The sequence below is a fragment of the Podarcis erhardii genome, assembly GCF_964252035.2.
Source record: "Podarcis erhardii genome assembly, chromosome: Z".
Classification (NCBI taxonomy): domain Eukaryota; kingdom Metazoa; phylum Chordata; class Lepidosauria; order Squamata; family Lacertidae; genus Podarcis; species Podarcis erhardii.
Genome location: NC_138504.1, coordinates 39,316,734 through 39,340,202, shown reverse-complemented (window position 1 = coordinate 39,340,202; position 23,469 = coordinate 39,316,734). Strand labels below are relative to the sequence as shown.

Here is a 23,469-nt window from a genome sequence, read left to right as displayed (position 1 = left end):
ATCTTTTAAACTGCAGGATATAAAACTAAAGCTAGAACAGGGGTAGCCAATATAGTGCCTTCCATATGTTGTTGGTCTCCACCTCCCACCAGCAAGCATGATGAATGCTCAGAGGTGACAAGAGATAGAGTCCAGGAATTCTTAGGGGCACCATGCTGGATACTTCTTGACTATCAACTTAGTAATGGACACACTAGTTTTATTACTATATTCTCAGAAACAATCCAAACCTTGTATTCAGTGCTTTTATGTACACAATGGACAAATAATATGAAACATCATTGAAATGTAACATTAGATATTTACAGATTATTTAAACTGAAGGGAATATTTTAAAATCTTAGGACATTTTAGTGACCCTCTTATAATGAAGGCCAGGAATAGGCACAATATTTTATAAAATGAACAAATGTGTGTGACTGAATTGTCTTCTGTGTCATTTCTTTTAGATTGTGAGCCTGAAGGCAACAACTATCTTTATCATTGATATTTAAAAGCACTCTGGAAGCCTTTTTCTGCTAAAGAGTGGGGTAAAATTGTTCTAAATAAATAATAAATAATAAAATAAAGTTAACTTTACTATCAAGGCAACCTCCATAAATTTGCCTGAAAATGAATTCATGCTTGCAAATCAATGGATAGGAACAACTACTACAGCAGAGGTAACTTGGGGGAGAGAGGCTAATAGGTGAACAAACAAGTGGATAACTAGGATGGGGGGAGCTGTGTTTCACATGTTATGAAATATTATTCTTAAAGCAGAAAGATTTCCTGTTATATTTGAGAATGGGTGATCAGGCAAGGTTTTGAATGGGCTTTTGCTTACTACTAACACCCTCCTCGTGGCTAGCCGCTCTCTCCAGTAGTACACAGGAGATCCTACACCTGGCACACATTGCCAGATTCATGTCAGGTTTTTTTTTCAAGTTCTGGAGCTACTAAATTATCCAAACATTACTTTACCGCTTATTCTAAGTGGAAGTGGGAAGGCTGCAATAATTCTCTTTTCATTTCATTCAATTTCGTCTGTTAGTTTTTTTGCTTAAATATCTATTTTTCCCTGTTTCTTTGGCTATTTGTTACCGTATATTTGCAGAAAGTCACACATTAGGACTGCACTGCATCTTGCAGAGTAAGAAAAACAAAGTTGCCATAAATTGACCTGAAAACCTATGTATGCTGAATGTCATTTTAAACACCTGCTTGAAAGTCACCCCTGGTCCAACATTTAGGCAGACATCATTCACAGATGTAATTTATTCATGCCCCCTCCCTTAAGCCCACAGACACATTTATATGCCAGACGTAGAACCACCCCTTTTCCATCTGGCCCCTCCCTTTCTGCATAATATGTAATTAAGAATTGCCAAGCAACATGACAAGAGCAGCAACTTGATATATGACAAAAGCAAGCCTTTTATAGCAGAAAGAGCAAGATAGGAACCTCAAAACTACAGAAAGGACAACTACAGCAACCAAGATAAGCATTAGAAAAGTGATCTTACAAAGAGACAGAAGCAGCAGGTTGTTGAAGTATAGTTGTGTGGAGGCAAACAGAAACCATGTCCTACACTGCAAAAGAAAGCCATAGATCCTTTTGTAAGATAGAGTGAGGGTAGAGAATAAGAGTGGAATTGCTATAATTTTGAACTCACAAAATTAAACTTATATAACCAATTCGCATGAACTTGATTTTATGGGCATAATTTAAATCCTGACGTATGTTGCTTCATTTTTGCACAACAGAATCAAATATACATACAGATATGTTTGAATTTGTACAAATTTTGCTGAAATAATTCACATTCAGGACAAACATACTAGAAGTTACAAACATGAGCAAACAAGCAAGCCTGCAACAAATAAATATCCAGCCCAACTTTCATTTCCATGTGTATTGCATCCCCCTTGCCCTTCAAAAGTATAACATTATGAAAGCAAAACTTCAGGGCATAATAGAAGGACTCAAGAATCACAAGTGTAAAGTATACTTCTCACTTTCAGTTGTATCCAGGTGGAGGGCACAGAAGTATATAACGTGAGGTCAGTTTTATTTCAGATCAGTAAAAAAACACTGGCAGGAAATAATTTCACAGTTTTGAGCCATATTTGGAGTGCTATGTGCAGCATATAATTAGTTGAATCCACTCCATTTTAGTGAAGGTGTCTAGTTGAGGTGACTTTTTAAAAGGATTAGATAAATTCATAGATAATAAGGCTATCAATGGCTACTAGTCATGAAGACTATATGGAACCTCCATGTACAGAGGCAGTGGGTTGTATCCAATGTTATTTCAATCAGGCCTATTGAAATGAATGGATATGACAAACTTAGTTCCATTAATTTCAATGAGACTACTTTAAGTAGAATTTAGTTGGATGCAATCCAATATACCTCTAAGTACCAGTCACTGGGGAACAACAGTGAGAGAGGGCTATTGATTCTTAGTCCTGTTTATGGGTTTCCTGCTGGCCACCATGGGAAACACAATGCTGGACTAGGTGGACTGTTGGCCTGATCCAGTAGGGCCCTTTTGGTGCTTTGAGGTCTTTGCTTTAATGAAGCTGCAACATATGCACCTTGTTTATATATTTATGGCATTTATACAAAGACTTTCCGCATTTCTCCCCCAAAGTGGTTCACAACAGATAACAATAAAACTACAGAAGAATAACAAAACACAAAGCAACCACCATTAATAGCCACAAAGACAGAGAGCAGCACCAGAAGCTCCCAGGTCCTCTTAGCATGCAGGGATGAGAAACTCCTCTGATCAGCATTGTGATGAGCAACTAGTTGTCACAGTAGTTTGTACTGACCTAAATTGCAACAACCTTTTGGTAGACATGCTACACATATAATCCAAAATCTGAGACAGTGCCATATATACAGCATATTTGCAGCAATGGTCCAAAGCTATTTGGTGTACTCTTGCCTCTAGTTTACTTTGTCCAGTCTCTCAGGCCTTCATACTCCTGTCCAGAAGTTTTACATATTCATTCATTCATTCATTCATTCATTCATTTTTGTAATATTTTAATATTCAGTACTGCTCATCCAGGCCAACCAACATACAAGAAAATGGTGGAGTGGTCACCCTGTTCTACAGCTGAACCCACTAAGTGCTGAAGACCATTGTATTATAATAATTGAACTAAGCATGTTTCTTCCTCGTAATCTACAAATGTTTGAAATCCAAATCTAGAATGGAAAAATATAACTCATTCCTGCTACATTGTTTTGTTTTGTGTTTTGTTTTGTTTTGTTTTGTTTTGTTTTGTTTTGTTTTGTTTTGTTTTGTTTTGTTTTGTTTTATCAACCAGGTCCACATCTGTACTAAAAAGAAAAAGAAAAGGAGCTATCCACCACTCCCCAATTCTGCTTTTAAAACAAATCTAGAAGTTGACAATTTCTCTAGTAAAATGTTCTAAAAGGACATTGCATCAGCAAGTTTATTTTAAAAACCTCTGAAAAGAAACAGCTGAAAAACCAAAGTGTGCTTTCTAGATTGCAACGGAGGGTTAAGTGGGTCGCAGATCTACAGGAGTGTATTCAAAGCAACACTCTGCCTTCGATAATTTAGAGACAGCCACGATAACCAGTATTGGTACATGACAGTCATATGAAATAATAAACCTTGCTAGCTATAAACATTACCAAATTCTGACACTATTGATTTATTATGTCTAACAGTGACATCAAAACCGAACAACTGACAGAAACAATGTTACAGCTTTAAGAGCAGTTTGTCAACGATTAATTCTGCCAAACGGGGTTTAGTTTTTATGCTGGGACTGCTTGTCTAGCAGTTGTCAATCCAAGCAAAAATTACTACTGCCACACGTCTGCTCACGCCAGCCCGAGGCGCCGCTCGCCTAGCCCTCATTACCCCTATTCACTGCAAATAGAGATGCAGGGCCAGTCCCTTTTTAATATGCACGTTAATTATGCAAATTATTAATTGGGCTTGTGCTGAAGGACTTGCATTTGTGCCCAGGCTGGAGTCAATAATGGCAGCGTGGCAGCATTTCGAGCCTGACCTGTGACAGAAATAAAGCTGGGCTGAGAAGCGGCATTTTCTACGGCTCCACTCCAAGCCGCAGCTTCTCCCTTTATAGGGCATCCCTGGAAGGCTTCAAGACAGGCTGTGCTCCTCACAGAACATTCACAGCTCTGTCCGAAATCTCATTATTAATCCAACCTGTTTAGTGTCATTAATACTTCTCTGCTGTATGGCCCTTCACAAAGAATAGAATTCTATCAACACACACACACTGGATCTGCCTCTTTGCTAACTCACTGCACCCCTCACCCCCCACCCCCAATCTTACCACATATTTTTATGGTCCTTCCAGTAGGACTGTTGTTTTTGTGCTATTTATATTACAGTGTCAATAAAAAGTGTATGACACAATATTATATGCTGTAAATTTGTTTGATTCCACCCCCTTTAAATCAAATAGATTTAAACCCACAAAAGATAGAGAGGGTAAAGCTATAAGGCTTTTCCAATTAAAATTTACAGCAGACAATGTTGTAAATTTTATACAGTTGTAATGCTTGCTGCAGTTGTACTGAAATGGGAACTATTGATCAGTCTGATTTCCCAGGGTACATGGCAGGGAGGGGCAAGGGGGGAATACAAGGTAATGTGCAAGCAAGAAACAAAACTTTCATTTGGAAAGCTTTCTATTATACTTTACTGCCCTCATTTGGTTCCTGACCCATCTCTTTAAGCAGAACAAACAAGGTCAATGCCTCTACCCGCAGGAGCAACACTCACCACTACAGGCAGCCAACAACTCCACACCTGTCTCTTCATTCAGAACAATGAGTTTCTGGTGCATTTCTTGTAAGGTTTATGCTAAATAACTCAAAGGTCTCTGAAGGAAGCTTCTAAAGCAGGGGTCAGCAACCTTTTTCAGCCGTGGGCCAGTCCACCGTCCCTCAGACCATGTGGTGGGCCGCACTATATTCTGGGGGTGGGGAATGAATGAATTCCTATGCCCCACAAATAACCCAGACATGCATTTTAAATAAAAGCACACATTATACTCATGTAAAACCACGCTGATTCCCGGACTGTCTGTGGGCCGGATTAAGAAGGCAATTGGGCTGGATCCGGCCCCAGGGCCTTAGGTTGCCTACCCCTGTTCTAAAGCTTTCTGACCACAGTTCCACTAGTCCTATGCCTAGAAGGCATGGATCCGAGCATTTTTCTGCTTGTTCTGTGCTTTCTAGGCATAGATCTGAGTGGCTTTCTGTTTGCCCCACCACATTCCCTGTAAAACTCACTCTTTAGCACTGAATCAGAGCAAATGTCAGTCCACAAAAAACTTGATTGACATTTTCTCCAATTCAGTGCTAAAAATCAGATTTTTCTGGGGGGAAACAGCAGGACAAGTGGAAGTCTAGAAGAGCCCTAAATCAGAAGAAACTGGGCCTCAAAAGATGCAGTCACGAGCTCCACATTAGATACCTTGGAGAAACGTCTATACAGTAGTGCTAAGCGAAGCCTTTTCTACTTCTAACATAACTTACAAAGCAACAGACAAAATGTAAATTATGAAATATTCTCCCCATGGTCATCTAGTCCGTCCTTTTGCCTCAATACAACTATCATCTTACTTTACTCTGGAATATATGTATTACGTTGTGTCAGTCCTTGAGCTGGTTCTGTCCAACCTCCTCTCTCAGCCCAGATCCTCATATTATAACCAAGTTCCTCTTCATTATAGTTCAGTTATTTTGCACAATTCTGGGCAATAAGTTGCTAAGAATGCAAACTAACGAGAAGCAAAAGTAACTCATGTAATTCCTGATAGATGTACCAACCTGCAATGGACACTGCTCAAAATGGTGCCCCTCTCCAGAATTACAAGGGAAGGGAATATGGCTCATGGAAAAGGAAAACCAATACTCCATGGTCAGAAAATACTAAATCAAATCAACTGAAAGCAAAATATGTTTGGCACGATCGATGTTACTTGTAGGTTTTGACTATCTCATTAATAAATCCATCATGCAAAAACGTGCCTGTGTTTTCCTCATTACTTTGTCAGATAGCTGCCACAAATCCCACCACACCATCTGCAGAAGCTGTTAACAGTCCACACGAAAGACAAGACATTGCCACCCATGTGGCTTAGGTTCCTACATTTTAACTGGGAGTCCAGTAGTAGAAAAAAACTATATTGGAGCCCAGTCAGGCATATTATTGCAGGCATTTTCAGCTGTATACATGGATGAAATAAGCAGAAATAAGTGCATGCTTTCCATTGTGTGTGTGCAGATTTAATCCCTTCATTGATTGGGAAGAGCCCCAACATGGAATACTCCCTTACATGCATTGGTGCACATGCACACACATATATCTGAATCAGGCTGACATGCAGATAAAAACAGGCAGCACATAGTGGCTGGGACAAAAGTACTTGGGATGGTGGTGCCAATGGAATGGATGGGACATCTGTGAAGGCTGAACGCAATCTTTCCGACCACAGGAAAACCACATGGAGAGTAATTATAAATTATTAGTAATAATTATTAGTAATAATAATAAATTTAATATTAATATTACCAACAATAAAGCACATTTTTATAGTGAGCTCCAGAGTTTTCAAGAATTTTCACATCCTTACAGAAACCTCATAAGGTAGGCCAGTATCATTATTCACAAAGATTTCAAGGACTTCCAGTTAGCAGCTATATATTGCCTCACTGTTCTCAAAATAATTCCATGTCTTCATCTGTGGCTATCCCCCTTAAATATTCTCAAACTGCTATACAGTATTTGGAGATCAGAGAATCTAAGAGCTGGAGGATATTTCCAGTACCACTTGTCAAAGGAGCTGTGCAGGATCCAAATATATGGAAGATAACTGCTCTAACAGTCTGGCATCTCCAGCATCTGTCCTGAACATTACAGGGTTTTCTGAGATGAGTGCGAATCCTACAGTTCTATCCTTACCCACTGATAATCCCATCAACTGCTAGCTCTTCTTCCCTTCTCTCCAGTCATTCTTCTTAATCCTACTTGTAGGCTGCCTCTGTCTAGCCCAAGCACCCTTAATTTATAAAGGTAACCCTTTTGGTTGTATTATATCTTGGTTGTCTTGGCTAATTAACATCCTATAACTTTTGAATGTGTTTGTAGGAAGGGGTGGGGGGGGAGGTTTATTTGATTATGTTTATATTATTTTCAATTATGTTTTTGGAGTTGTTTATCTTGTATTTATATGTTGTGAACTGCCCTGAGATCTATGGATGAAGGGTGGTATACAAATTGAAATAACAGTAATAGTAATAGTAATAGTAATAGTAATAGTAATAATACAGTAATAATAATAATGTAAAGAACGTAAGAAGAGCCCTGCTGCAGCAGATCCAAAGACTACATTCCTACAAACTTGATTCCTATATTGGCCAGGGAGATGTTTTTAAGAAATCCACAAGAATGACATTACAATAGTCCTCTCCTACTTTGCTTCCAGCAACAATGAACTACCGTAATCAGAGGCAATGTGCCTCTGATCCTGGAGGTGGTATATAATCACTGTGCCTAGTAGCTTCTGAAAGCCTTAGCCTTCACAGAAACATCTAATCCCCCTTTGAAAGCCATTGAAACTGATGACTGGCATCATCATATCTTGCATCTAGGTGTTTTGCAATTGAAATACGTGCTGTGAAGAAAAAATATTTTATTCTATCCATCTTGGGTGTCACACCATTCAGCTCCATAGTTTCTTTCTGGGTTCTAGTATTAGGAGAAAGCAAGGCCAAGGTTGAGAGAGTACTAGTCTGCTACACAATATATACAGGTGAGTTTTTATCTGGTAGCTCCTCAACACACACTTAGCTTCTACCTGGCAGCACCTCCATGTAGTATGAGAGCTTCCAGCAGATGCTGCTATTTTAAAGACTCTTCAGAAGCCCCAAGAACTAGAAACTTATTTCTGGTCAAATGAAGCATGTTGTCCTCAGGAATTTGACTTCCATGATCCACAGTACGATGGCAGCCACATGATAAACCAGCATGCCTGGCACACAGCCCACAAAGCAAAGGCATCCTGAAGAGCACCGAGTGCCCATCATTAACAAGCTATGTTCCTGGAAAGCAGCAATTTCAAACACACACACACACACACACACACACACACACACACTCCATAATCTAAACAGCTTTCTAGGGATGTAATATGCCCAGAATTAACCTACTGAAAATGAAAGTGTATTTAAACAAAAAGCAACACAGTCTATTGTTAAGATGAAAGGAGACACAGCCAAACAATGAGTAAATCCAATAATGAGAAAAATATAACAAAAGGCCCAGGATCCCAGCATCTGGCACAAGATATACTTTGTTGTAAACTGAATAGCAGTTTCCAAAACTGCTCCAAGCATCGTTCCTTTGCCAAGGCAGTAAACAGCTTTTATCAGCAATAATGATGGCATAATCCCAGCTAAAAAGGAAAGTAACATATGGCAGAAGCCCTACAAATACCATCCCGACAAAGTAGGGGGCATTTTTATTAAGGCGACCACTTGCAGAAAAACCTGCCAGATGACTTCTCTCTCCTCTCACCCTCCCCTCATTTTTTTTTTATATAAAAAAAAGGTTATCATCTTCGCTGTTTGAGCTAAATGTGGCATTAGGGAGTTTTAAACTAATGAGTTCATTTTTCTAGGAGGAGGGGGGAAAGAGGGTAAAGGGAGAGAGAGAGAGAGAGAGAGAGAGAGAGAGAGAGAGAGAGAGATTTCCCTGGATCTGACAGATGACAAGGAAACCTACATAGTCTTGTGAAATGCATGTGCATGTTTGCACATGTTTAACATGGTTTTGGTGAAAGCTGTGTAATATTTAACCTGAATACTGGGTTGAATGTATGTCTTTTTGTTCAAACAAGAGGGGAAAGACAGATAAGAATCCTATTTAAGTGTTTAAAGACAACACACAGAAGATGTTGCTTAAGACTCACTATGCTTTACTTCAAACCCTCCCCTCCCCCTTTTAAAAAAGGATGGACCCCCAATGTGTCTGGGATGAAGGTCATGATTTTCTAGTAGACTTGTAAAATGTGCCGTGTCAAAATAATGCTTTTAATAGTCAATTTGTGCCCCTTATTTTCCTATAAACATTACCTCTGACCCCAAGTGCTATCACTACAGTGGCACCTCTGGTTACGAATGCTTCTGGTTAAGAACGCTTCAGGTTAAGAGCTCCGCTAACCTGGAAGTAGCTGCTCCTGGTTGCGAACTTTGCCCCAGGATGTGAACAGAAATCTCGCGCCAGAGACACGCGCGCAGCAGGAGGACCCATTAGCGAAACCACGCCTCAGGATAAGAACGATTTCAGCTTAAGAACGGACCTCTGGAATGAATTAAGTTCATAACCAGAGGTACCACTGTATTTTAGACCTGCACACTCAGCATGCCATGATTTGGAAATATTATGGTTTCCTAATTAACATGCTAATATTTTGCACTATACATTTGCTATGTTGTTGAACAAACATACAGCACAAACTGGTGTTTACCCCAATGAAGAAAGCAAGGAAAGTGTGCACTAATTTCCCCACCTACTCCCACCCCTTGACATCTTTACCGATAATATTTTTTTCAGACTGAAAAGTGTATCTACGAGCTGCTCTTGCTGATGCGCACTGCAGTTTACCACGGTGTCTATATTTCTGTTGTCAGATTTTATAGTATCTTCCTTCATTAAACCTATCAAGTTTTCCTTTTGATCATGCAACCAAGGCTAGAAGACAGATATCTTCCTGGAACAGAGCAGTCTGCCAAGTCTTCCTCAAGACCAGCTTTAACCTCCCTATTGATTTTTTCAACACTGCAGCCATTCATTGTTTGTGACATTTGGCTGTCGGCTCTTTAACACCCTTCAACCAAATCAATTTCATATTTTTGTCAATGCTCTGCAAGGAGGATAGTGAGCAAAATGGGAAGAGACTTTTAGCTTGATTTAGAATGTTGATTTTTGTGCACTAGTTTTGTTTTGACTTTGTTTTTTCATCACCAATTTTTACAAGCCATATTAAGTTAACGCAACATTGTTTTCCTAAGTAGACTGAATACTAAAGGAAAGAGGGAGGAGAGGAGATTACTGTAACTACCATTGTGTTCCTGCAAACTAATATGTACACGAGACAAAATGTTTGTCAATTAAAATTGTTTTAAACTAAATCCCAGGCCAATTTAATTTAAATACTGAATTGATTTTAAATCAGAAGTATGTGTATGTGTGTATATATATAAAATTTGTGCCTGGAAAGGGGTGGGAAGAGAGTATCAACGAGGGAAGAGGTAACCTATGTCATCATTTCTAGAGCTAGTCCAGTGAAAAGAGCTCTGGTTTTCAGCCCTGAAAGCTAACAACCCCCATTCCAGCTGTATAGTTAACCTTTTGCACATCAGTTATACTGAATGTGAATTTGCTTCCAGGTCCAATTCAAAATGCTGCTTTTAACTTTTAAAGCCCTGCATTTTGGGGAAAATGGAATGTGAATATATAAATAAACAAAATACAGGTATTCAACAATGTCATCACAATATACAATAGGCATGGAGCTTACAAGCAAAAACTGGCCAAGCTATACTAAAACAACAACATACAAGTGCAGGAGATAGCGCTAGAGTGAACACAGAGGAATAGTCTGGCACCAAAAAGATAATTTAGCCCTCCTTTAAGTGAGATGGCCAGAATGCCCTACTTTACAGACAATGTTTCTGTGTTTGAATATGTCCTCTATTTGAAGGGCTATTCCTTCCAAGTCTGCTTTGAAGAGAAAAAGAGAGCAGAAGCCTCAGTGTGGCCCATCAGCAGTTAGCATCTGGACAGCAGACCAAGCAGACACACAGGCAAACTGGTCACAGTCTTCCCCATAAATGTGAGATGCTTGGTATGACCACTTGCCAGCTCAGCTGCTAGAGGATGAGACTCAGAGCTGTGGGTTCAAACCCCACATCGGGTGAAAGATTCCTGCATTGCAGAGGGTTGGACTGGATGATGCTTGTGGTCCCTACCAACTCTATGAGTCCATGATTCCATGCAATTATAATTATTATGTCTAAATTTTAATCTAGACATATAATTACTATATGCAAATCCAAGTTTCTTCTATTCTCTGTAATCTGTGTCTACAAGGCTCTCTATCAAAACCATCACATCACAAGTGCCTTGGGAGTTGAGATATGCTAGTATGCTAAGAGCAAAGTTTTCCTAGTAGCACATAGTATTTGCTCCCAAGTATGCAGCAGGGTGCCAAATCTTCCACTCATCCTTGTCAACAGAGAAAGAATTTATTGGCCTTAATCATGTTTCTCAACCCAGCAAAGATTCCATAATTGCACAAGGTCATTTCACCCTGCATCTTGCAGGCAAAAGTAGTTTAGGTTCAACAAGACCCATAAACCACCCCTGGAGCACATACCACTTATTCATCAGAACCTGAGGATGCATGCATGTCTGGAGGGTGGTGTGACAAGGCAAAATATAGGAATATCAACACACCTTAAATGGTGTTATATGGTACACCTTTTCTGCTTGGTATACAAAAGTTTATAGACCCAACACCAAAGTGAAATCTCAGAATTCACAAGTCTATTCACTCTCCCTTGCTGTCCCCATATGCCTGGAATTATACAATGGTACCTTGGTTTATGAACTTAATCTGTTCCAAAAGTCCGTTCTTAAACCAAAGTGTTTTTAAACCAAGGTGTGCTTTCCCATAGCAGCGGGGGACTCAATTTACAAATGGAACACACTCAACAGGAAGCCTCACATGTTCTTATTCCAAGTTCACAAACCAAAACACCTACTTCTGGGTTTGCAGCATTCTTAAACCAAGTTGTTCATAAACTAAGCTGTTCTTAAACCAAGGTACCACTGTATCTCTCAGAACACCTACAACATGCTGCCTTCCCCACACCCTACTACTTTAAATCTGAAATGAAAACCTCCCTACCTCTTATGCAAAGCCCTTAATCCTCACCCTGCCCCGCAACAGAAACAAAGCTAAGCACTTGTAACTCCATTTGCTCAAATTCATCCCTTCTCAGTCTGAATTTAGATGAAAGCTCTTCAAGGGCAGGGATCTCTTATGTTTACAATACTCAGTAAAGAGCAACACACATGGTGAACATTTTATAAATATATTTATAGAAATTATTTCATCTTTCACTGCAAATGGCTCAAGATGCCTTTCAAATAGAAAACACAGTTCTAAACAGCCATAAACAGCAAAACAGCAAATAAAAATATAAAGCCAGCCACTAAATAAATAGGACAACACTGTGTTACAATATTAAGTATAGGTACACACACAAAGCCAACACACATAATGAAACATGCATTAAAATATAAGCTGAAGACTTCTCCAGTTTGATGCATGAAGAACAGTTCTCTCTGCTTTGAAGAAAAAACTTGTTAAAAGATTTGCGTTTCTGCAAGTATTTGCAGAACACACAAAGACCTCATCAACACTGACTGCTTTGGTTTCTAAGAACTATTAACCAGCACCCAAATAAAATACCTAAATACTACAAAAAAAATCTTCTTCAGGACTTAGTGAAGGTTCTGCAATCATTGTTTTTTAGTGTGAGGTTTTACCAAAATTGCCAGAAACCATCCCTGTGACATGTACCTCTTTCTTTAGGGTGTGTCAAGTAATTCCAAAGACCTCTGAGCAAACTCTTATCACCCAGATGGTCAGTTGCCCTCTACACATCTGCACATTACATGAATGGCTTCCAACACGCTTTCAGGTTCTCTCTATTTAGGAACCAAACCTTTAACCCACCCTATTTCCTACTGTCAGCTCTGTCAGCTCCAGAGCAGATAAGCTCTCTCTTTTTGTTTTTAGGGTCATCCCAGACTGGGTGCTTTTTATTTGCTGGTGTGCTGTGCATCATGTAATTTATGCAGTAATAGTACAATAGTGGTGGATTGACCACCCACATATCATTTCACTTTATTAGCAATCCATTTACCGTAAACAGTAACTTAAATAAAAGGTACCAATACCAAAACTACATCAAAATCAAAATCAGGAGTAGGTCAGCAATAAAAACACCATTGTCAGTGACGTTAACCCTTCCCAGAAACTCTTCCCAGTAGGTCTTGCCCCAATGAGGCAGTTGCGAGGACTGAAGGTCCCTGTCTTCCCACTGCTAAGGCTCCTCTCCTGGTCTCTCCCCCAACAGCCTAAGACTCTGTCACCTTGTGTCTCAGTGCTCCATACTCTTCATTTACCTGCATGTTCTAGATGACCAGGGGGAAGGGAAGCCGGTTGCAGCAGGAAGGGAAAACTCCCTGGCTTCTTCAGCAGCCTGCTTCATCCCTGTCTCTTGGCCCACCTCCTCTTCTGCTTCTGAGCCTGGACTGCTCTCTGCCCAGCTTCTTCCTGCTCACTAAACCCTGTTGCCTCTTCAGCTTCCAGCACCTCCTCCTCCTCCCAATCTGCTCCCTCTTCTCCTTCTGACCACACATCACCGTCCCACCACCAATCCCCTGGCTCTGCACCCCTGTGGGTTCCCTTGGGGATTCCTCAGTGGTCCCTCCCACTACTCCTCTGCATCCAGCCAATCCATGACACACAGGGTGTAAGTTCCATCATTATGGTGCTATTACTGAGAAACCTCTGCCGCTTGAACCCATTTGTGAATGGAGAGAGCAGAGAATAAGGTCTCAGAGACTGAACTTAAAAGGTGGGCAGGTTCGTCTTGGAGCAAGCAAACAAGAATGGAGAGAGAAAATGCTGCCCTATTTCAAAGCTGCCGAAGTCAAAACACCTCTTTACTTTCCATGTTAAAAAAAAAAAAAGAAATCTTACAAAACCCATGAAGTACCATTTACTTCCTTCTTGAAACCATTCTAGTGCTTCATCATCTTCTGTAGGAATCTGGAGATATGGAATACATCAATGAAAGCCAGCCCTTTTCCCACTGAAAATCACCAAGCAGCTGATGAAAGCCGTCTTCAAATTGCTGGGAAGCAACAGCAGCAGCTGGGCCCTCTCATCAAAATATATTTAGAGATTTTTAAAAGATCATCTCAACGGACTGCTGAGCCTGGCATCCCTTTTAGAGCCAGGAGGCACAATCTGAGGTGTTAAGGAAGAAGAAGGGGAGATGGAAAACTCCCCCTTTTAAAGTTGGGAGTTTATATTTTAATAGTGTTCTATTAAAATGAGAATTTCAGGAATGCTCTCAGTGTTTACATCAAGGCTCTTTACAGCAAATCCAGTCGTGGTGTGTGTGTGTGTGAGTGTGATAAATAAAAACACAAACATTCATCCATAGAACAGAACCATTAAAAAGGCAGATTAATAGCCTGACAGTTCGAACAGCTTCTCTGGAGCCATTAGGCACCATGGTGCAAATACGTACTCCGGGCATTTCTGAAAAGAGCATTAATGGCATGATGGACTGTAACCACCGCACTCCCATACACCTGGATTTATGCTGTTTATTTGGAATGCCTATACGCACCATATGCTCAGCAAATATTTTTATGGAAGCAGTTACTGAGTGTAAGGATCACACAGCTGGTACAGGCTTCCTGCCCCAGGGAGAGAAGAAAGGGAGGCACGACTATCTTTCAAGATTGAGGAAGGGTATGATTAAAAAAAAGCCATGCATGTTTAGGATAAGAAAGTAGACCTTCAGCTGCCCAGCACAAGGAATGGAAATGCAGCTCTTTTAGCAAAAACAGCACAGATCACCTGGGGTGGTGGGGTGGGGATGTCCTTCAGAGTTGCTCCTGAACTATTTTTAAACAGCTGATAAAATTGGAGAGGCTTGTATTTAAACTATGTCAGCCTCAAGGACATGAAGGACAGTGATTGCAGAAAGTGACACACAGGGATGTGTGTGTGGAAAGCAGAGTGAAGGCACAAGATATCCACTCCATATTTGACCCAGAGCACTGACTGCTACTGAGTTCTGTAACACAACACATGTGTTCCATGCCATAGGCTAAAACTTATAGAAGGGCTTACAAACAGGAATTGTGGGGTGTGCAATATCAGTGTGGGAAGGCTAGGCTGCTAGAGTCCAGACTTGGGGTAGTGTGACCAACTGCACTACAAATCCAGAAGAAAAATTATGTACCTCAAGTCCAATTGAAAGTACATTGGGACAGCAGAGGGAGGAATTCCTGCTTCTGCTTTTCAGAGCCAAGCCAACTAACTAGCAGCTGTCTTTAGAAGTTTGCACTCAAACTGCTTCCCTCAAAGCATGTTAAATGCTACCTTATCATCCCTACATACCTCCTCTTTCACAACTCCCATCATTCCTGTTCATCAACTATGGAGGGTGAGGTTAATGGAAATTGGAGTCCTAATGACATATGGAAGGCCACAGGTTTCCTATTCCCATTCCCACACTTCGGCTGCAAAAAGTGGAAATCTGATAGCTTGTTTAATTAATATGTATATACTATGTCATCTGCAAAGTAGCAGTTGATAGTGCAAAAATAAATTGTAAAAACCATTAAAAAGTAATCTTAAAAATCACCCATCCAAAATGGTGTTGTTGTTTTTAATTGATAACATTCCCAGGGTAAGGTGAAGGTAAAGAACCCCTGGATGGTTAAGTCCAGTCAAAGGTGACTATGGAGTGCGGCATTCATCTCTGCTTTCAGGCCGAGGGAACAGGCGTTTGTACACAGACAGCTCTTTCCAGGTCATGTGGCCATCATGACTAAACCGCTTCTGGAGCAACGGAGGACTGTGATGAATGCCAGAGTGCACGGAAACACCATTTACCTTCCTGCTGCAGTGGTACCTATTTATCTACTTGCACTGGTATGCTTTCAAACTGCTAGGGTATCGGAGGTGATGCTCTGATTGAAGACAAAAAGTGCTCAATGACACTTAAAAACCAATAGATCTATAGTGGCATAAGCTTTTGTTTACTAGACCCCAATTGTCAGGTATTCTTGTGCCTATAAACTTAACTACATAAGAATTACTTGGATCCAAAACAAAAGGGTTGTTTCTGAATTAGCAGAAAAGCATCATGTGGCAATATGTGATGCCAAATGCAGAGAGGTTCATTTATTTGCTCAAGACTTTGTACAACCACTTTTCAAAACCTTTTATGGCCCACTATTTTCATATGCTACAGACTGGATCTTCCTTAATCGCCATGTCATAATATAATGCAGCCCTTGTTGTTATTTGCTGCACTACAAGAAAACTTCCAGTAGCTTGAACAAAAATTCAAATGAACATAAGGTGAAATGGCATTTTCTCATAGTCCTGTGAATCAAAGCCAACACTTATACTTGAGTGTTAGTAACCCCGTCCAGTCTATAAAAGTAACACTGAGCAGAAACTCAGGAAGAAGTGGGATGCATGCTTATATTCCCTTCTCAGCATCTGTAAACTCCCTTTTCACTTACTTTCACGTAGAGAGAAGAAAAATGCTTCTTCAAATGTTTTTATATGGATAGTTTTTAAGACAGACAGATGCTTTCTAGGTACATGACATGAAGCTGTATAAAAGCAAATCTGCCCTGGACATCCTAGCCATACTGAAAATATTGCAGCTGCCAGCTTTGTTTTGTTTTTCTTTTTTCTTTTTGGCCTGTTCTGTGTAAGATGTGCTCTTAAAGACTCTGTGCTAATATCCAGGTGTCCTGGCCATTTTTCCTGTCCTGCCTTCTTCTGAACTCTGCTTCTAAAAATGGAAGTAATTTTTGACTTGCCCTTATTTATTTCTGGCATCTGATTTCAAGCAAGTGATCGAGTTTCAGATCACTTATTCCGAATCAAATAAAGAAGATAAGAAATATTTATCTGCACAGGACCCCTAAACTTACAACCCACTCAGGAACACAAACAGATTACAGAATTTCTAAAAGTTAAATCAAAAAATGAACTTACTGAATCCAGCTATTTTGAAGAAGGGACTGCTTATTTATGTATCATTTTAAGAGGAAATTGAGAGGCCTTTAGGCAGCTCAAGATCACACTTGCTCACACTATCTAGTTTTGCATCATCCTTGCTGCCAAGGAGGAACCAATGGCCAGCCTGGATGGAATCAACACATAAGGTTCTTCCCAGAGAGCCTCACATGGGCTCCCCACATGGGGGAGCAGTTCATGACACAAAGTGAACTCTACTGCCCATGTACTAAGAACTATGGACACTTCCCCTTAAAGATGCATGGGGGGAAATGGCTGACTTCCCCACCCTGTGTGTATGGTTTCTCCATGCTAGAAGATAATATATGCAGGGTCTATACATGCAACAGTCTCTGCAGGGGAAAAAATGTCTAAGAGTTTGGTCTGCCACAAGTCTTTCTGTGCACAAAATACAGGCTCCTCTATATATCAGTAACTGATTAAAGAACAGGAAGCAGACACTAGGAATAAATGGCAATTCTCACAGTGAGGATGTAAAAAGTGTGGTCTCACAAGGATCTGTATAAGGACCAGTGTCTTTTATCTTGCTCATAAATGACCTAGGATTAGGGGTGAGTAGTGAAGTGGACAGGTTTACTGATGACACCAAATTATTTAGAGTGATAAGATAAAAAAGTAATTGCCAGGAGCTTCAAAAGGATCTCTCAAAACTGCATGAATAGACATTAAAATGGCAAATGCAATTAAATATAAGGAAGTATAAAGTGACACATATTGGGCAAAAAATTCTAACCGCGTATATACAGTGGTACCTCAGGTTACATACGCTTCAGGTTACATACACTTCAGGTTACAGACTTTGCTAACCCAGAAATAGTGCTTCAGGTTAAGAACTTTGTTTCAGGATAAGAACAGAAATTGGGCTCTGGCAGCATGGCAACAGCAGGAGGCCCCATTAGCTAAAGTGATGCTTCAGGTTAAGAACAGTTTCAGGTTAAGAACGGACCTGCGGAACGAATTAAGTACTTAACCTGAGGTACCACTGTACTGATGGGGTCTGAGGTGGCAGTGACAAAGCTATGAAAGGGGTTCATGCTAGGGTCATAAAGAAAGGAATCAAACAATAAAACTGATAATATTGTAATGCTTTTATACAAAGTGATTGTATAACCACACTTGGAATGCCCCATAGTATAGAATCTGGTTGATACTAAGGGAAACAGCATGCTAGACTAGATGAGCTTTCGGGGCAGTCCAGCAGGACTATTTTTATGTTCATATATAAGAAAAAAAACTAGCAGCTTGAAAAATGTTAAAGGTATGTGCTGTGTCCATTATATGAGTACCCAGGGGTCCTTGTTGGTGCTACTATTCCATCTTAGGATCTAAGTACATCTAGAGCAGTGGCGTAGCGTGGGTTATCAGCACCCGGGGCAAGGCAAGTAATTTGCGCCCCCTAACCCATGGATTTGCGCCCCCTAACCCGTGGATTTCCCTAACCCCCAGATGTTGCGCCCGGTGCGGCCGGCCCCCCCTGCACCCCCCACGCTACGCCACTGATCTAGAGGTCTTCAAAATGACACACCCAGCCATACTGGTTTAGGCAAAACGTACACCTAAGTCTACAAAAACAAAAACATGATAGTGTACAAGGAGGGAAATGGAAGAATTTCTAAACTGACCTAAGAACATGAGAGCTTTCTGGATCAGGCCAGTGGTCCATCTAGTCCAATATCCTGTTCTCACAATGGCTAACAAAATGCCAGTGGCCAGGCCTTCTTAAAAGGAAAACAAAGCAAATTAAATATATCTTCCTTATATGCTTTGGGGATCAGAAATATCCTACCAGGGTACAAGGCAGAGAAAACCAAAATGTGTGTATGGCTTTGTCTTTAAGTACATGGTGCTGCCCTGGCTTGCTACCCCCCCCCCCATACACACACAGCCCCCAGAGCAATGAGGGATGCTCTGTTATTACAAGCTCAGGATATTCTATTATTCCACAATGTGATTCCCCTCCAATGTCCTCTATCCTTAACATTTTTGAAAAACAGACTGCCTGTTTGATGCTGTCTTTGCCTCAAAATAGTCTGCTCTTGTTTACCCAGGAGTAGAGCTTCAAATACTATATTCTCACATTTTCAAATCACTGTAGACACCTGAGACAAAAAGTGTCCCCAAAGCTGCCTGCACAGGCTACATGCTGGTCACTCTTTCTTGTCAAGACTGATTTATTGCCTCCTTGCTGTTCAATTTCACATTTTGTCCTCATCATATCCGTGCCTCATGATCATTCCAGGCTGACCCTTGTAGGGCAGGCAAGGAATATTGATAAAACAATTATCTGTTAGCCGTTCATTTGATTTTCCATTTCAATTACGGATTGCACAAGGCAAAAGGAAAAAGATTGCATCATTGATTTTTCCCTACCTTACAACAGTAAAGAGTTGCTTTGATGGTTGTAAAATGAATGCTACTCAACCATGCTTTTAAAGGTCATATGGTTTCATTTTACTGTATTTTTAAAAAAAATTAAAAGCCCCCAAATATACAACTGTTAAGGGTCAGAACTGGGTCAGCAGATGGGACAACTGGATAATTTTCTCAAAGTTGGTTTTTTAAAAGCTTTTTCTCACTGCTTGAATGAGGGTGGAAACCCATGAATTTGCTCTGATATGGTTACAATTAATATGATTTATTTTCACCTTTCCAAAACTCTGCTGAATTATTTCCAGTAATTATGGAGAAATGGTCTGAAGGCGCCATCTCTGAAGCTGAGCAGATCTAGGACTAGCCAGTTTTCTGGATAGGAGACTGGCCCGTGTATGCTGCTCTGTGGTCCTTGGAGGGAGGCCAGGACACAAAGTGAGTGAGCTATGGTAATCTATTCCCATAAACAAAAAAAATAAGTAAAATTTAGTGGTATTACCCACAGGGACTGGAAAAATCCCCGATGAAAACTAGAGGTGAAAGAGGCAAGACATAGCCTAAAAGGCTACAAAGTGAAAGCTTGCTAGGGGTAATTACCTCAAGAAAGCTTAGAGCTACTGCTACTGTTTTTGCAGCTGTCAAGTGAACTGTGCAGGTCAGCACTCATCCTGCTACCTTGAGGCATGCACAGAGAATCACAGAGCTCTCCCTAAGGGGAGGAGCAGGACAGCTTGCTCCTTAGCTCTTCCGGAGTTGTATTCTACATGGCCAAAGAACTGCTTGCTGGACTACACTGAGGTCACAAAGAAGTAAACAAAAGTAACATGCAAATGAGTATCATGTATGCAAGTGTTCCAAGGTTACCTGCAAGATACTTCACTGTGCATGCAGCTAGAGAGATATTGAGCACACTACAACTGGAAAGTGATACCGAGTTCATTTAGATTGCCCTATGTTTGCTCAAAATGAATAAAATAAATAAAACCTGCAGCAGCTTCGTATGCTTTGAGGTTTTTCTTTAGTCCATGCCATCTACAGAGCACCAAAGAGACTATTATCCCTTGCTAAATATAACTATGTTAAAATTTCACCTGAGAGGATGATAATATGCTCTCACTAGCCAGTGATCCAGGACGGTCACACATTTAAACAGAAATGGTGCTCAACCTACTACACTTCATTACGGTTCAGCGCTTGGTACAGCTCTAGTGGGATTTTCACATGGTCGACCTTAAGAAAAGTTCAGCCTTTGATCAAGGTTTAGAGCTCCTGGAACAGCAGTGGTAACACGAAAGCGTTTCCATTTTCTGTGCCATAAGGTGCCTCTGTTGATCTCCTTAAAGCCCTAGAGTTTTCTTCCAAGCCCGGATTACGCTCAGCAATTAAGGTAATGAACTAGCTGAGGTAACAAGGCATAATGATCTCTTTTGTCCTTTGAATTCTTATGAACTTCCCTTGTTCACAATGAGGAAAAGCCAAACATGCTAGATGCAGTTTAAAGCTATGGGTGGTGTTGTGTGGTTTTTTGTTTTGTTTTTTTTTAAAGGGAGAGACAGATTACTTCCATTATGCCTTCATGGTTTGACGTTTTTAATTTAAAACACCTGTAATATTTAAGCACACCAAAATACTCACACTCTGAGTATGCTAGCTTACATTCTTGTAATATTTTGACACGTTGCAAGTTATTATTTTAATGCCTGAAAAGATAATGTGATGAATCCACTGAAAATACATCAAAATATATGTATGTGGGCCTGTGTCTCACTTTTTAGTTCCAAAACAGTGAATTCTTACAAAATAAATACCCAAAGCGTACAACAGAGCAGGCGTGCACAGCTAAGAATGATTGAGACTGCACAGAGGAAGAACAATAATGAGGAGACCACAAGCACATTTACTGCAATCCACTAAGTGTTGCTTCTGCGCAATCTCCGTTCATTTCAAGAGGGGGCGATGCTGGAGAAACGCATGGCAGCACTCAGTGGGCTGCAAACATTTTCTGTCTGTCCACAGCAGAACTTTGACATCAAATCAACTCTTCATCATTAATGTGCTTTTTCTAGAGAAGAATCAGTTCCGAACAGAGATATCCAAATAGAAGAAGGTCCACTTCAAGATTTTATTTACTTATTTGGAAGCAGCTGGCCTACTATTTATTCTTTTTTTTTTTTACTTCCCCACCCCCCTTTTTTTGCATGCTATAAACCTTTTTCCTGTGCTTTGCAGAATCCACTGCACTCTGATCTTTCATCTTAACACATTCCCAGCCCCAAATTTCACTTCAATCTCACCTCATCTCTCCATACTACATTAACCCCTGGCAATTGCCTTCCAAATGACCCCATTAAGCTGTAATTGCCTCAGCAGGCCTGCACTTTCGCTTGTAATTCTGTACCTCTCATCTCCCAGACGTTCTCTCAGCATCATTTCATGTTCTGGCTCCCTTCACCGAGCTCAGCTTATGACCTCGCTGCACCGTGGCCGAAATGACTACTAAAAGCATCACGGAGACGGAATTCCATTACTTATTTTTTTAAAAGTTCTCCCATGCCCCTAATGTAATATTCTTTGGGGACTGTTGTCAAGGATACCAAGCACCAGCCATTAAGACCTTTTGTTTCCCCAAGGCATTTTGTCTTTTATTAATAAATAAATAAATAAAGATAAAGGGAAGCTCATTCTCTCTCCCCACCACCACCCTGGAAACACAGCCTGTGTATTCTATCTGAGATGCTGCAGACTGGGAGTCACACATGTAAGGAAAGGACAAGCATGTTTCATGCTATAAAGTCATCATTTAAAAAACAACAAGATTTTCAAAAGGGCATTTATTTGCAATTAACTGCACATATTCTACCATTGCTCCTGCAATGAATAGAGAGGCTCAGATCTACACAGGCACAGATGAAGGCAGCAGGGGTTTCAAGAAAGCAGGGGATAATGAGAATGAAACCCATCCTCCTTCCGACCAAAGAAAATGAAGAATTTGTCAACAGGAATCCCCAAAACTGGCACAAGAGGAATGCAAACTGCAAATTCTCCAACGAAGGTTGCAGGTTCTCCCATGCCAACCACATTGCAGAATCATTCAGGTGACACATTTTAGGATGAGAATCAATTGGTACATGACCTATAAATAGCAAGATTTTATTATTGTGCCCCAGAAACTGAAATTCTGAAGACCCTCATCCTCTTCTGGAACCATTATAGTAACTGCAGATTACCAAATAGAGGTTTATTAGTGACAGAACAATCTTCTGCACATGTGTGAAAACAGATACACTTGCACATACTTCTGCTTATGCATTTCCAAATTGCAGCAGGCACTCCTCAAATTTATTCATATTGGCATTTTGTTTGCCAACAGCAATCAGACAGGTACCCCAGTGAAACCAAGGAGGAGTGATGGCAGCATTCACTCCCTTCCACTGGCTCTTTGCTCTTAAACTCAACAGATATTTGCTCATGCTCAGAACCCAACTCATAGCTACTAGACACTGACTTTCTGTGTTTTTGGCCTTCTAATATAACACACAGCTTGGCTCATTTGCTTGAGTTGCAGAGTCACTTCATCTGCAGGGTTTTCTGGCAAGAAATTTATTTCATCAATTTACCACATGCCACAGGTGGAGAATAATTTTAAATGTTATGGATAGATGACATGGAAGGGCAGTTTGGGCTGTCAAGACAGGTGCCTTTTGGAGATAACCATTCTCTATAGATTTTATCAATGTTTAAACAAGACTTAAAAAAGAACTAAAGAACAACAATCCATTAACAATGTCCTAACCCATTTATTTTTATCTGACTTTTTCTAAAAGATCATGTGTTATGCATCATTATGAAATTCTGTAGCAATTTTTATATGGCTTACTTCCACATTCAGAGATGCCTCTACAAAAAAACCGCACAGGAAATCTTGGCAAGGAGGGGGTGGGACACGTGGGAAGAATTAACTGAAAACCAAAGATAAACTAGGGGTATGATAGAAGAGCACACACAGTAACTGGTACTGATGCAGCAAGAAGAGCACTGCAGAACCTGGGAGCAAAGATCTACCTCCCTTCTTAGAAATGCTTCAAATGCATCACCACCACACCTGGGACAGAACTCTAGTCTCCATTCTACCTATCCCACAATGCAGAAATT

General features: G+C 40.4%; 1 protein-coding gene across 11 annotated transcripts in view; it reads right to left on the bottom strand.

Moving 5' to 3' along the window:
* The window catches only part of PBX3 (PBX homeobox 3), a 239,621-nt gene that overhangs the window by 126,688 nt on the left and 89,464 nt on the right, over positions 1 to 23,469 (bottom strand). The window contains exon 1 of one of the 11 annotated variants that reach the window (XM_081847691.1): positions 21,716 to 21,737. The exons of the other annotated variants lie outside the window; for them this stretch is intronic. Coding sequence (XP_081703817.1) covers positions 21,716 to 21,722 — 7 coding nt within the window. The 5' untranslated portion in view covers positions 21,723 to 21,737. Of the gene's footprint in view, positions 1 to 21,715; positions 21,738 to 23,469 lie in introns of those variants that run through there. 11 annotated transcript variants of the gene reach the window in all.